At 40.5% G+C, this 16804-nt stretch overlaps 1 protein-coding gene across 1 annotated transcript; it reads right to left on the bottom strand.

Moving 5' to 3' along the window:
• Nucleotides 1-12775: 12775 nt before the first annotated feature.
• Nucleotides 12776-16798, bottom strand: LOC100682413 (pyruvate dehydrogenase E1 component subunit alpha-1, mitochondrial). Its single transcript, XM_044558234.1, has 8 exons — nt 16119-16798; nt 15940-16019; nt 15230-15307; nt 14087-14182; nt 13927-13998; nt 13739-13792; nt 13586-13651; nt 12776-13116 (listed from the first exon to the last, which is right to left on the bottom strand). The coding sequence occupies exons 1-8, from the start codon at nt 16792-16794 to the stop codon at nt 13072-13074; spliced, it is 1167 nt and encodes a 388-aa protein (XP_044414169.1). The 5' UTR covers nt 16795-16798; the 3' UTR covers nt 12776-13071.
• Nucleotides 16799-16804: the final 6 nt, after the last annotated feature.

Raw genomic sequence — 16804 nt, 5'->3', positions numbered from 1 at the left:
TCATGTGCTTTTAGGGTTGGATGCACGAAATCTTAATGCAAAAGAACGTCACTTTATATTGCCACTTGTGATATGAACCTTTATTATGCAGTCCGTCGCTTTTATTACTTCCATATCACACGATCGTATAAAGCTTATTTTCTCCGCACTAATAAGTCATACATATTTAGAGAGCAATTTTTATTGCTTGCAACATGACAACTTACTTGAAGGATCTTACTCAATCCATAGGTAGGTATGGTGGACTCTCATGGCAAAACTGGGTTTAAGGATATTTGGAAGCACAAGTAGTATCTCTACTTGGTGCAAGGAATTTGGCTAGCATGAGGGGGAAAGGCAAGCTCAACATGTTGGACGATCCATGACAATATACTTTAACTAAGATGTGAGAACACATAACCCATTACGTTGTCTTCCTTGTCCAACATCAACTCTTTAGCATGTCATACTTTAATGAGTGCTCACAATCATAAAAGATGTCCAAGATAGTATATTTATATGTGAAAACCTCTCTTTCTTTATTACTTCCTATTAATTGCAACGATGACCAAAACTATGTTTGCCAACTCTCAACAACTTTTAAGCCTCATACTCTTTATGTGTGAAGTCATTACTATCCATAAGATCAATATGAACTCTTTTATTTCTTTTTATTCTTTCTATTTTCTCAAGATCATAGCAAGATAGCAAAGCCCTTGACTCAACACTAATCTTTATTATATATAGCTCACGGACTCGATTACATAGAGGGATCACAAAGCAAAACTCAAAACTAAATCATACCAAAACTTTATTCTACTAGATCAAGATATTACCAAAAGGATCGAACTAAGTAAAACGGTAAAGATAGGAGTGTGATGGTGATATGATACCGGGGCAACTCCCCCAAGCTTGGCAGTTGCCAAGGGGAGTGCCTATACCCATGTGATTATGTCCTCGGAGGTGCTGAAGAAGGTGGTGATGATGATGGATAGTCACATATCGAGCGTAGAAGCTCCTCCAGATTGCGGATAATGCCCTTGAGTGCGATGATATGCTCCTTCAACAAAATATTTTTCATGTGTGAGATACTTGTTTTGTATACGATCTAACTCAATCATCTTGAAAGCTTCAATCTCAGTTGGGGTAAAGAGGTTAGGTAGAGGTTGAGGGATGTTTTCTTCTTCCGCTGCCGGAGCTTGATCCTCCATGGCCTTCTTGATCCCTTCATCCTTGTTGATCTCCTTCGGTTCTTCTCTTTTCAGCTCTATCTTCAATAGCCAAGCATACTTGTCTTCATTGTTGGAGGAGGGTGACGTCATGATGCTCTAGATCTGTCAGAAAAACAGTTCGAAACAAAGACAGAGGATTTTTGCGTGATACGGTGGTCAAAACCTTCGGGAGATTATATAATGAATTTTTACCGACCAAGAGAAGTATCGTGCAAGAAAACGGAGTCCGGAGAGCACACGAGGTGCCCACGAGGTAGGGGGCGCGCCCAGTATGGGTGGGCGCGCCCTCCACCCTTGTTGAGGCCTCGTGTCCTTCCCGGACTACTTCTTATTTTCCTATTTTCTTCAATATTCCAAAATGGAGAAAAATTGCTATTAGAATTGTTTTGGAGTCGGTTTACTTACCGTATCACATACCTATTCCTTTTCGGAGTCTGAAACATTCTGGAAAGTGTCTCTTATGTATTCCTCCGGGGTTACGGTTTCAATAATATTAGTTTCAACATTTATAGGGTTACCTGAGATATAATGTTTGATTCTTTGACCGTTCACCACCCTCGGACTTGTGCCTTCGAAGTTGTTGATTTTTATGGCACCCGAACGATAGACCTCCTCGATAACGTAAGGACCTTCCCATTTAGAGAGAAGTTTTCCTGCAAAAAATCTTAAACGAGAGTTGAAAGCAACACATAATCACCTACGTTAAACTCACGCTTTTGTATCCTTTTGTCATGCCATCTTTTAACTTTTTCTTTAAACAGCTTGGCATTCTCATATGCTTGGGTTCTCCATTCATCAAGTGAGCTAATGTCAAATAACCTCTTCTCACCGGCAAGTTTGAAATCATAGTTGAGCTCTTTAATAGCCCAATATGCCTTATGTTCAAGTTCGAGAGGTAAGTGACATGCTTTTCCATAAACCATCTTATACGGAGACATACCCATAGGATTCTTATATGCAGTTCTATAGGCCCATAATGCATCATCAAGTTTCTTGGACCAATTCTTTCTAGATCTATTAACAGTCTTTTGCAAAATTAATTTGAGCTCTCTATTACTCAGCTCTCCTTGACCACTAGACTGTGGGTGATAAGGAGATGCAATTCTATGTTTAACATCATACTTAGCAAGCATTTTACGAAAAACACCATGAATAAAATGTGAACCACCATAAGTCATTAAGATATCTAGGGACTCCAAACCTCGGAAAAATAACTTCTTTAAGCATCTTAATAGAGGTGTTATGATCAGCACTACTAGTTGGAATAGCTTCTACCCACTTAGTAACGTAATCAACATCAACTAAAATATGTGTATATCCATTAGAGGCAGGAAAAGGTCCCATATAATCAAAGCCCCAAACATCAAATGGTTCAATAACAAGAGAATAATTCATAGGCATTTCTTGACGTCTACTGATATTACCAATTCTTTGACATTCATCACAAGACAAGACAAACTTACGGGCATCTTTGAAGAGAGTAGGCCAATAAAAACCGGATTGCAATACCTTATGTGCAGTTCTATCTCCAGCGTGGTGTCCTCCATATGCTTCGGAGTGACACTTGCGTAGGATCTGTTCCTGTTCATGCTCAGGTACACAACGTCTAATAACACCATCTACTCCTTCTTTATAAAGGTGTGGGTCATCCCAGAAGTAATGTCTTAAATCATAAAAGAACTTTTTCTTTTGCTGGTATGTGAAACTAGGTGGTATAAATTTAGCAACAATGTAATTAGCATAATCAGCATACCATGGAGCAGTACGAGAAGCATTTATGACCAGCTAATTGTTCATCAGGAAAGCTATCATCAATAGGTAGTGGGTCATCAAGAACATTCTCTAACCTAGACAAGTTGTCTGCAACGGGGTTCTCAGCTCCCTTTCTATCAATAATATGCAAATCAAATTCTTGGAGCAAGAGAACCCATCTAATAAGTCTAGGTTTAGCATCTTTCTTTTCCATAAGATATTTAATAGCAGCATGATCAGTGTGAATAGTTACTTTAGAATCAACAATATAAGGTCTGAACTTATCACAAGCAAATACAACTGCTAAGAATTCTTTTTCAGTGGTAGCATAATTTCTCTGGCAGTGTCTAGAGTTTTACTAGCATATTGAATAACATTTAATTTCTTATCAACTCTTTGCCCTAGAACAACACCTACAGCATAATCGCTAGCATCACACATAATTTCAAAGGGTAAGTTCCAATCAGGTGGCTGAACAATAGGTGCAGAATCAAAGCTTTCTTAAGTATTTCAAATGCTTCTACACAATCATCATCAAAGACAAAAGGGAATATCTTTTTGCAATAGATTAGTCAGAGGCCTAGAGATTTTAGAAAAGTCCTTAATGAACCTCCTATAAAAACCGGCATGACCAAGGAAACTTCTTATACCTTTAATGTCCTTGGGACACGACATCTTTTCAATAGCATCAACTTTAGCTTTATCAACTTCAATACCTCTTTCAGAAATTTTATGCCCCAAGACAATGCCTTCATTAACCATAAAGTGGCACTTCTCCCAATTCAAACAAGACTAGTATCTTCACATCTCTGCAAAACTCGATCAAGGTTGCTCAAGCAATCATCAAAAGAGGATCCATAAACGGAGAAATCATCCATGAATACCTCACAAATCTTTTCACAAAAGTCAGAGAATATAGCCATCATGCATCTTTGAAAGGTAGCAGGTGCATTACATAAACCAAAAGGCATACGTCTATAAGCAAAAGTACCGAAAGGGCAAGTAAAAGTAGTCTTTGCTTGATCGTCCGCTGACACAGGTATTTGAGAGAAACCAGAATAACCATCTAGAAAGCAGAAATGTGTATGTTTGGATAGTCTTTCTAGCATTTGATCAATAAAAGGTAAAGGGTAATGATCTTTCTTAGTAGCTTTATTCAATTTATGGAAATCAATTACCATCCTATAACCTGTAATAATTCTTTGCGGGATCAATTCATCTTTATCATTAGGAACAACAGTAATACCTCCCTTCTTAGGGACACAATGGACAGGACTTACCCACTGACTATCAGCAACGGGATAAATTATACCTGCCTCAAGGAGCTTTAGTATCTCCTTTCTTACCACTTCTTTCATCTTAGGATTTAAACGTCGTTGATGGTCTCTAACTGGTTTGGCATCTTCTTCCAATTTTATTTTGTGTTGGCATAAGGTGGGACTAATGTCCTTAAGATCATCGAGAGTATATCCAATAGCAGAACGGTGCTTCTTCAGAGTTTTCAATAATCTCTCCTCTTCTTACTCTGAAAGGTTAGCACTAATAATAACAGGATATATCTTCTTTTCATCAAGATAAGCATATTTAAGAGTATCAGGTAATGGTTTAAGCTCAAACACGGGATCACCCTTGGGTGGAGGAGGATCCCCTAGGATTTCAACAGGCAAGTTGTGTTTCAGAATAGGACCCTGTTTAAGGAATACTTCATCTATCTCCCTTCTTTCATTCATAAACATATCATTTTCATGGTCTCGCAAATATTGTTCTAAAGGATCAGTAGGAGGCACGACAATAGAAGCAAGACCAATAATTTCATCTTTACTAGGCAATTTTTTATCATGGGGTTGTCTACGAAATTTAGCAAAATTAAACTCATGTGTCGTATCCCCCAGACCAATAGTAATGACATCCTTTTCGCAATCAATCCTAGCATTAACAGTATTCAAGAAGGGTCTACCAAATATAATGGGACAAAAGCTATCTTGTGGGGAACCAAGAACAAGAAAATCAGCAGGGTATTTAACTTTCCCACACAAGACTTCGACATCTCTAACAATCCCAATTGGTGAAATAGTATCTCTATTTGCAAGCTTAATAGTAACATCGATATCTTCTAACTCAGCGGGTGCAATATCATGCATAATTTCTTTATATAAGGAAATAGGTATTGCACTAGCACTAGCACCCATATCACATAAGCCATGATAACAATGATCTCCTATTTTAACAGAAATAACAGGCATGCCTACAACAGGTCTATGTATCTTAGCATCAGGTTTAGCAATATTAGAAGCTTCCTCACAGAAGTAAATAACATGCCCATCAATATTATCAGCCAAGAGATCTTTAACCATAGCAATACTAGGTTCAACTTTAATTTGCTCAGGAGGTGTATATGTTCTAGTATTACTTTTACGAACCACAGTTGAAGCTTTAGCATGATCCTTTATCCTAACAGGGAAAGGTGGTTTCTCAACATAAGTAGTAGGAACAATAGGATCATTATAAGTGATAATCTTTTCTTCAACTGTAACAGGTGCAACTACTTTTACTTCAATGGGAGGATTATATTTAAACCACTTCTCCTTAGGGAGATCAACGTGAGTAGCAAAAGATTCACAGAAAGAAGCTACTATCTCAGAGTCAAGTCCATATTTAGTGCTAAATCCACGAAAAGCATCGGTATCCATAAAAGACTTAACACAATCAAACTTAGGTGTCATACCTGACTCCTTACCATCGTCGGAACCCCAATCTTCAGAGTTGCATTTAATTCTTTCCAATAAGTCCCACTTGAATTCAATAGTCTTCAGCATATAAGAACCAGCACAAGAAGTATCGAGCATGGTGCGATCATTGAGAGAAAGCCGAGCATAAAATTTTTGAATAATCATTTCTCTTGAGAGCTCATGATTGGGGCATGAATATAACATTGACTTAAGCCTCCCCCAAGCTTGAGCGATGCTTTCTCCTTCTCGAGGCCAAAAATTATATATATAATTACGATCACGATGAACAAGATGCATAGGATAGAACTTCTGGTGAAATTTCAATTTCAATTGTTTATAGTCCCAAGATCCTGTATCATCACATAGCCTATACCATGTTAATGCATCTCCCTTCAAAGATAAAGGGAAGACCTTCTTCTTAACAATATCATCGGGCATACCTGCAAGCTTAAATAATCCACAAACTTCATCCACATAGATAAGGTGTAAATCGGGATGCAATGTTCCATCTCTTGCAAAGGGATTAGCTAGCAGTTTCTCTATCATACCTGAAGGAATTTCAAAGTAAACATTTTCAGTAGGTTCAGTACGTTGAGGAGCAACTCTTTGCTCTACTGTTCAGGGCGAAGATGCACTGAACAAGCCCCTCAAAGGATTAGTTTCCATAGTAACAAGTGACAGTAAATTTCAGCACACTATATAAATGTTTCCTTACCAAGTTCCACTCACCAAAGGCGCTTCACTCCCCGGCAACGGCGCCAGAAAAGAGTCTTGATGACCCACAAGTATAGAGGATCTATCGTAGTCCTTTCGATAAGTAAGAGTGTCGAACCCAACGAGGAGCAGAAGGAAATGACAAGCGGCTTTTAGTAAGGTATTCTGTGCAAGCACTGAAATTGTAGGTAACAGATAGTTTTGTGATAAGATAATTTATAAAGGGTAACAAGCAATGAAAGTAAATAAGGTGCAGCAAAGTGGCCCAATCCTTTTTGTAGCAAAGGACAAGCCTAGACAAATTCTTATAATGAGAAAAGCGCTCCAGAGGACACATGGGAATTATCGTCAAGCTAGTTTTCATCACGCTCATATGATTCGTGTTCATTACTTTGATAATTTGATATGTGGGTGGACCGGTGCTTGGGTGCTGCCCTTTCTTGGACAAGCATCCCACTTATGGTTAACCCCTATTGCAAGCATCCACAACTACAAAAGAAGTATTAAGGTAAACCTAACCACAACATGAAACATATGGATCCAAATCAGCCCCTTACGAAGCAACGCATAAACTAGGGTTTAAGCTTCTGTCACTCTAGCAACCCATCATCTACTTATTACTTCCCAATGCCTTCCTCTAGGCCCAAATAATGGTGAAGTGTCATGTAGTCAACGTTCACATAACACCACTAGAGGAGAGAGAACATACATCTCATCAAAATATCGAACGAATACCAAATTCACATGACTACTAATAGCAAGACTTCACCCATGTCCTCGGGAACAAACGTAACTACTCACAAAGCATATTCATGTTCATAATCAGAGGGGTATTAATATGCATTAAGGATCTGAACATATGATCTTCCACCAAATAAACCAACTAGCATCAACTACAAGGAGTAATCAACACTACTAGCAACCCACGGGTACCAATTTGAGGTTTGGATACAAAGATTGGATACAAGAGATGAACTAGGGTTTGAGAGGAGATGATGTTGGTGAAGATGTTGATGGAGAATGACCCCCTCCCGATGAGAGGATCGTTGGTGATGACGATGGTGATGATTTCCCCCTCCCAGAGGGAAGTTTCCCCGGCAGAACAGCTCCGCCGGAGCCCTAGATTGGTTCCGCCAAGGTTCCGCCTCGTGGCGGTGGAGTTTTGTCCCGTAAGCTTTCTTATGATTTTTTCCAGGGTAAAAGACTTCATATAGCAGAAGATGGGTACTGGAGGACCACCAGGAGGCCCACGAGGCAGGGGGCGCGCCCAGTAGGGGTGGGCACGCCCCCCACCCTCGTGGCCAGGGTGTGGGCCCCCTCTGGTACTTCTTTTGCTCAATAATTCTTATTAATTCCAAAAATGACTTTCGTGGAGTTTTAGGACTTTTGGAGTTGTGCAGAATAGGTTTCCAATATTTGCTCCTTTTCCAGCCCAGAATCCCAGCTGCCGGCATTCTCCCCCTTCATGTTAAACCTTGTAAAATAAGAGAGAATAGCCATAAGTATTGTGACATAACGTGTGATAGCATCCCATAATGCAATAAATATCGATATAAAAACATGATGCAAAATGGACGTATCAGATCCACAAGCAACGAACACATTGCTGCTTTCCAGGCCTTCTGTAAAGCTCTTCATCTTCTGATTCTAATTCGGATGTCTCATCTCTAGAGTCCAGTTTCATATTAGCACAAGCTCTATTCAGCTGCGATATTCTCTTCATATATGATTCGATGGTTGCTCTGGCTTTCACGTTAGTGACTGGTCTCGTCGAAGAGAATGATGAAGATTCATTTTTCTTCGAGTGCTTAGTGTGACGATCAATTCGAGTGAATCCATTTCCGTGATGATACATCCATATGTTGCTAGGTTTTCTATCCCAACAAGGACAGTTTGCTATGACATGACTGAACTATTTGCACTTGAAGCACTTCATTTCCTTTGAAGGTAAGTTTCTCGAAGATTCAGGCAAATCAAGTTCGTCATCATTTGTGAGATACATGTTCTGTCTTCTGAGATCACTTATCATTTCAGTGAGCATTTCTAGTTCTCTGGTGATGGTGTGTTGATTCTCGGCATCTTCTTCTTCGTGTGAACTGCCATAGTGCGATAGAATTTCCCCTTCACTTTCTAAAGAAGATTCTTGATCTCCATTTTCCAGTTCTATCTTTTCTTCATGAATAGACAGCAGTGTCATCACTTTGACATAGTGAAGTTCTTCAAAGTCTGGTCTTTACTTGATTTTAGCTATTATTGGATCGAAAGTTGTGTCAAGAGCACCTAGTAGCTTGTCAACCACTTCTTTATCCGTGATATCTGTTACTCCACGCTGATGAAGTCTTTCAACAATGTTGGTCAACGAATCAGTCAGCTCCATGGCACTTTCCTTATGAAGACTTTTGAAACCAGCAAACATGGCACGAAGCATTTGAGTGTGAGAATTCGTTCTGGTAACAAATTCTTCATGAACATTTTGATGGCATCCCAGAGTTGCTTTGCAGTGTCAAGCTTTCGGAACCAATTCACAGATAATATCTTTTGCTTGTGCATTCAACCGTAGCACAGCTTTGTCATCAGAATTTGGAGCATCAGGGTGTTGAATGGTATATCCATTTTCCACAATCTCCCACAGATCTGTGTTGATGGCTTCAAGTCTGATTCTCATTCTCTCTTTCCAGTAGATGTAGTCATTTCCATCGAAGTTAGAAATCTTTCAGAGTGCAAGGATCTACCTGCATATGACATACTCAAAACTCCAAGGACGCTAGACCTTTAATAAATAGAAACATGGAGTACCTGCTCTGATACCAATTGTTAGGACCGAGAGTATATCGACCAGAGGGAGGTGAATGGGAGATTAAAAAATTCTTGTGAATGTTTTGATCTGATCCCAAACCCAGCAGCGGAGGATAAGGTTCGGTAGAAAAGAACTTAGACAAGCACTCTATTGAGGAACATATCTCTCGCTATAGGAAGCAATGATGGTGCGAGCATATGATATCACATGTTTGACAATGATGATGGTAATGCAATATGTGAATAGATACACAAGCATGATAGATAAACAATGATGAACAGAGAAGGAAATGTAGAACAACAACTAGATGAATGCAAATAGTACAGAGAAGAACACGAGACTTAATATGATAGGTTCGAAGAGATATACAGATACGAATGGAAACACTAAACAAAGAGATGATGGTATTGATGAGATGAACAACGAACAATATCACAGAAGATAAGAACGAACGATAGATAGATAGTGATCTGATAACTATCGACATAGAGCACAAGAGTAAGCTGCCGAATGTAATGCAGTAAAGTAGATTGAACCAGTGGTGCTCGATGGCAACTGAGAGATTTGGTAGACCAGTTCGCCCTTCTGCCAAAGGACTATGTCTGGTTGGAGGGGTTGTGATTTAACACAGAAGATAAACTCTCTTGGCCCTATTCTCCTTCAACTCAGAGCTAATCAGAGTCTAGTTTATTTCACTCGTGGTAGATACTTGTCGGCGATCTCCAAACCTTCGATCGACCTTCGCGAACCACAATGACTCTTGGTTCCTGAAGATCTAGCTCGGTGAAGACAACAACTCTTCAACACTCGAGTCGAAACCTATCCGTCTAGAGAGTTCACAACTCTCAAGAGTAATAGGTACAAGAACTCTAACTCAAAACTACTGTGATGCTCAACCACTGTCTAAGTTTGGGCTCTTGATTTTTCTCTCGGTGGATCTTAAATTCAAATCACTCAGAGAGGGGATGCTCAGTCAATCTTCTCAGAAACTTAAGCGGAGCAGCCAACAGACAATGTTGGAGCGGGGTGGCTATTTATAGCTGCAGCCTTCCCTGATGCGAAGTGACCAAATTGGACATGTGGAGCAGCCAATGGCCGAACAACATGAGTCCAACGGTCGGATTTTGAGCTCAATGGTAACATTACTTGCGGAGCAAGTAATGCTAACTCCCCAATTCGAAAGATATCTCCTGCGGCACGAAGAACAACGTATACTGCCGGCAGGTAATCATTCGAAACATAAAGAGATTTCTCTCAGTCTCGCATAGGTTTTGGGCTAAGCATCACATCGGATCTAAGCTTCGAGAACCTATACCCCTCTTAATAGTACAGAGGTCCTATGACTCAAATAAATGAAAGAAGAACAACGAAATGAATACTACGTCTTCACTTTGTCTTTGACTTTCATTCGCTGCAGTCATTTTTCTTCGGGCAGAAACTCCGAACCAATTGCTTCACGTCAGCAATAAATCTTCGAGATGTTAATTCCTTAACATCAATCTTCTCACCTACATGTCTTCAACAAACGTAGCTCAATCTTCTCTGCAACGCAGATATTCTTCGAAGAAGTTCCTCGAACTTGGCACCGGAGACAGCATTCTCTTCGGTTCTGCATGGACTATTTCTCTCTATGTGCACTAGCAAACAAATCAGTCCATGCATGTTTTTGTCAACAATCTCTAAAACACAGGAGGGCAAGCACCAACAATAATCCATTGCCCTAGAAGCAACAAGATATCTCACTTTGCAACGTGCCAAGAATATGCTAAAAAGGATGTGGATAGAGCTTTTGGTGTGCTTCAAAGATGCTTTACGACCGTTTGTGCCCCTGCCAAGTATTGCTAGAAAGGATGTTGAGAGAGCTTTTGGTGTGCTTCAAAGACGCTTTACGATTGTTTGTGCCCTGGCCAAGTATTGGAAGTCGGAGACCGTGTGAAAGATCATGACAACATTTGTTATCTTGCACAACATGATCATCGAGGATGAGAGAGAGGACGCATAGGACTTTCGGTATCTCTTCAATGGTGTCCTGGCGGAGCTGGAACATAACGCAAACATGATCGAACCATTCCTCCAAGCACACTGTAGGATTGAGAGCCGAGAAGCTCACAACCAACTTCTAGAGGATCTTACTAAGCACCATTGGCGACTTCCTAGCCCTTGATTCTTGTGCTTATATCATGTTTATTTGTATTCTTCATTCATTTGGACCATATCTTGTCTTTCAATTTGAATGGTTAAGTTTAAAAATATTTGATATTTATTTGAATTGTGTGTACTTGAATTCTTAAGTTTTGAATTAATATGGTGTCATAAGTTTGAAAACGATTGGATGAATAAGCAAAAGAAAAAAAAATTAAGCCGTTAAGTTTTAGGGGATCTACTAGATGAAGAAAACATCAATCCCCTAAATATTATAACTACTACTCCCTCTGTTCCTAAATATTAGTCTTTGCAGAGATTTCAAATGGACTACCACATACGGCTGTATATAAACATATTTTAAAGTGCAGATTCACTCATTTTACTCCGTATGTAGTCACTTGTTGAAATCTCTAGAAATACAAATATTTAGGAATGGAGGGAGTAGACGGTACTCCGCGCGTTGCTGCGGACATCTCTTGCAATATTTTTTTGATGAAATTTAAAATAGATATGATACATCGTATTTGATTATTATATAGTTGTCAATCTATATAGAATATAAGTAGTATTTTCCCATGCATGTTGAGAGAAATATAATTAGTGTGATTGATGAGGTGGCACGTATGAGAGTCGAGATGTGTGCATGCTGAGAGAATGTAAACACATAAGATTAATGATGTGCCATGTGCATATGTCGAAAGAATTGAGATAGTGGGGATCAACTATTTAGGTATATATGATTTAGGTTACGGGATACATTTTAAATGACTTCCAAATTCAGAAGCATCAAGTTCTTTTGAAGTAGGAGAGCTGCCAAGATTCTAGAAGCTGATAGTTGAAACTGTTCAGTTTATTGAAGGAAAACCGGGTGAAAACATGTAGAGACACACCACACCTTGCTAAACTATCTCTCCCATCCTTGAGCTCAGCAGGCCCGACCAGGGGTTGTTAGGTCATGAGCCAAGAACAACTTTCTAACCCCCCGTCCCAAATTTTTTGTCTTCGATTGATCTAAATACAGATGTATCTAATACTAAAACATGACTTGATACATCCATATTTAGACAAATGTAAGACAAGAATTTTGGGACAGAGGGAATACAAAGGTAATTCCTTCAAAGAAACACCGAAGAAACACCGAAGAGGTTGCTGAGGCAATCCTCACACTAGCATATACATTCGGCCAAATCATCACTACCAAGTACATTCTGATAACTGTACTGAAGAAAAACAAAACATAATCTAAAAGGCTAGCAGACAATACCAAGAGCAGATAATGACTAGTGGAGCCTATCACAAATAGGCAACTAACGAGTTAGTGACATCGCTGCAACAACCGCCTTGTTGCCTTTGATAAGACCAAGAGAACGGGGAAATATAACATTTGCAATGCAGCAACAAGTGCAAGTGTGATCGATAGCTGAGACTTACGACACAGGCAAACAATAATTTCCACCTCATGATTTTGCGAACAGAAGCGATTATGCAGGCCAGATCACTAGCTTCAATAAGAAGCCAAGCCAGCAGCAGTTAAACTGAATTGCAGAAAAAAAGGAAAACAAAACAAATAAGGAACGAATTCCCCTGACATCACATCTCTATACAGGTTCGTTTTGCAACAAAAACTGCCAGCAACACCCAAGGGTTTGTTCACCAATGCTTATTCCTCCTCGATATATCATCGTGTTAGAAGAGTACTCATCTTCATCTTCAGGTTGGTGACCTATGGGAGTGTAGCTCTCAACTCCTTTCTGTCTGCGCCAAATGACTGCATCATCAAGTAGTGCGTGTTAGAACTAGTTCATCAATCTCCTTGAATGTTCAAAGTGCAGCCATGGTTCAATCAGTACATAATCTACTATAGCACATAATCCCTCTGTATCAAAATGTAAGACGATTTTTGACAGTCATGGTGTCAAAAAACGTCTTATATTAAGTTACAGAGGTAGTACAGAAGAAAACATACTTTCAAGAGGCAATGAAAATTGTCGGTTATGACCAAAATCGTAAAATTTTAGTACTCCATCTAGTTACTGTGCAACGGCAATTGTGATTCAATTCTTTGCAACTTAAACTACTAGCGCAAAATGAGCAGAAACAAGACATTAGACTAAAATGCCAGTTCACAAGATTAAAAGCTGTGACCATCAGTCCGACAAGTCCAGAATGACTTCAAGATAAAAATGGTGAATTCACTTCGGAATAGCCTACATAAAATAGATCCGACATTAACTGACCTCAACGCCAAAACCCTTGACATAGACATTTGTAAAGAGCTCAGAAGCATCAGGCATAGGACTTTCCTGGAGATATTAATAGATGCATATGTAAGTGTTAAGCACAACTAATTTAGAGTGCACAAAAGGAGTATATCCAATTGCGATGGTAACCTTGGCTTTAGCAATGGCAGCGTCGACTTCTTTCCTAATTTCTTTCTCCATGTCCTGAGATGAGAACATATTCATAGTACGAATTAGAAAATTCCTCTTATTTAAATGGTGATTCTGTAAATATGATTCTCACTTGCTATTTATACAGTAAACATAGCTGACAATTTTCAATACAATCTCATACATACCTTGAGCTCAGCAGGGGTTGCTAGGTCATGAGCCAAGAGCAACTTTCTAACCCTTTCAATTGGATCACGCTCCTGTTGGTACCACAAAACATATAATAATCTGAAATAGAAATATTTGGTACAAAACAATGTTCAAATTAAAAGGTCACAACATTCCAACCTGTCGTACACCCGAGATCTCATCCCTGGTGCGGTAAGTGCTTCCTGGATCTGACATAGAGTGGCCGTGGTACCTATACGTGTCCATTTCAAGAACCTAAATAACGGGAAAATATTAGTAACTATCATGCACTACTAACAAAATAACTCCACTTTACAAAACTATCCCAAAATCATATAATTCACAATAGGTGGACTAATATGGAAATAATCACGGCCATATATAAGACGAGTGTAACTGCCCACGAAATTAAGTAGCAAAAAGAATCAGCAGCAGCCAAAATTAAATTAAAGTTAGAATCGGGTCAATCAGTGTTCACAGCTGTCATCAGCCATAAGCTAGTGCATAGCATTTCCATCTATACTTCATAAGTGAACGGGTGTTTCAGCGGTTAGCCGAAATTGACATGGCAAAACAATGTGATATTTGGGGTTCTGGAAATAATCACGGCCATATATAAGACGAGTGTAACTGCCCACGAAATTAAGTAGCAAAAAGAATCAGCAGCAGCCAAAATTAAATTAAAGTTAGAATCGGGTCAATCAGTGTTCACAGCTGTCATCAGCCATAAGCTAGTGCATAGCATTTCCATCTATACTTCATAAGTGAACGGGTGTTTCAGCGGTTAGCCGAAATTGACATGGCAAAACAATGTGATATTTGGGGTTCTGGAAACAGAACAATCAAGTGTTTCAATGGGAAATTATGGAAGGCAAAAGAAGATGGAATCAGTGTTAGATGGATTGATCATCAAAGTATACAGCCTATTTCAGATCCAAGTCTCCAATCCATAAATCACCTATATGGAACTATTGCAAACATATAATTCAAGCCACCTACTGTAGACAGCCATCAAGTGATGGACTAACAAGCAAGGCCAAATTCTTGGAGACAGATCCAGCAAATTATTAATGTCAGGCAAATCTGACACCTAGCAGATGATTTTTTTTTCAGGAGAAAATGGAGTGCAGGTAGATTAAGTTATTATAGTCTTAGGCATTAATCCTTGCTAAGAACCTAAGCAAGAAATATAAAAGAACGGCTAGCAGTGCACAGAACTAGGACAACCCTAACAAACTATCAAGCACTACACTGATATGCATATTTAAATTATAGAAGAAACAAAAATTGTTGGGCACTCACAATTGGGCCATTTGCAATGGCATGCTCCTTCGCAAATTTGCATGCCTGCTTCACAGCAAGAACATCCATTCCGTCGACCTACACCAAACATAATTTGAGGATGTTAATAGGACATAAACATGTAAAGGACAAATTGGCTCACAAATGCAGGTTAAAACAAAGACATAGTTTGAAGTGTAACCCAACTCATCAATGACAATAAGCTAGGGAAGATGAAGTCCTACTCCTAAGTAAACATTGTAGCTCCTATACAAACATAGTAACTTACGACAAATTAAAGCTGCCCTCAGGTAAACATAGTAATGAATAAATTATTGAAGAAACTACTTCCTGTACATGTTGGAACAGCTAGGCATGAGTGAAAATAGCATAGTGAACCAATTGTATATCCTTCGACCAAGGAAGGCCTCTTCTGTAACTCAAAAGACATACTCCCTCCGTCCGGAAATACTTGTCATCAAAATGAATAAAAGGGGATGTATCTAGATGTATTTTAGTTCTAGATACACCCCTTTTTGTCCATTTTGATGACAAGTTTTTCCGGACGGAGGGAGTATATAGGTAGAATCTATGAGGTCAACCCTTCATTTAAAACACACCAAAAGAAATCAAACATAGCACGCAGAGTAATAAAATTCACTATGCTAATCAACCCTCATCAATCCATGCACAATGATGAGCAAAATCAACCAAGAGGGATTTGAAATTACCTTCAATCCAGGCACATAGTCACCACGCTTGTAGTAGGAAGGGCTCTTCGCCGCCCTCCACTCAGCCGTTCCCATCCCGTCTGCATAACGAAAGAGGCGACCAGATCGCGTCACGTCAGATGAATAAAACAGGCATCCAGATGCAATCCGAATTTCCTACGATCGGCGGACGAACTTACAATGGTTGTTCTCGCAGACCAGTATGGCGGGCAGCTTCCAGAGGGCCGAGATGTTGAGCGCCTCAAAGAGCTGGCCCTGGTTCGCGGCGCCGTCGCCATAGAGGGAGAAGGAGACGCTGTCCTCCTTCCTGTACTTCTGCGCGAAGGCGAGCCCGCAGCCGAGGGGCACCTGGGCGCCGACGATCCCGTGGCCCCCGTAGAAGTTTGCGTCCTTCTTGTAAAAATGCATGGATCCGCCCTTGCCGCGGGAGCACCCGACCTGGCGGCCCATGAGCTCGGCGAAGGCGGTGACGAGGTCGCCGCCGCGGGAGAGGAAGATGCAGTGGTCGCGGTAGGCTGTGATGATGGAGTCCTTGCGGGTGATGGCGGCCTCCATGCCGGCGCAGACGGCCTCCTGGCCGTCGTAGAGGTGGCAGAATCCGCGGATGAGCTTGGCCTTGTAGAGCGAGTCGGCGGCGATCTCCATGCGGCGCATGAGGGACATGTCGTGGAAGAAGGCGACGAGCTCGGCGGGGGTGGTGGCGACGTCGCGGGAGGGCGGGTCGACGATGTGGGCCGTGAAGGGCATCGAGGTCTCGATGGTGAGCGGCGCCGTGGAGTCGGAGATCGCGCGCGTCGCCGCCATGAGCGGGGGCCGCGCGGCCGGGAGGCGGCGGAGGAGCATGGCCGCGGCCATGGCTGCCTGG

The sequence above is a fragment of the Triticum aestivum genome, chromosome 6B (genome assembly GCF_018294505.1).
Source record: "Triticum aestivum cultivar Chinese Spring chromosome 6B, IWGSC CS RefSeq v2.1, whole genome shotgun sequence".
NCBI lineage: Eukaryota > Viridiplantae > Streptophyta > Magnoliopsida > Poales > Poaceae > Triticum > Triticum aestivum.
Note: the sequence above shows the minus strand (reverse complement) of the source record. Positions and strands in the feature narration are given on the sequence as shown.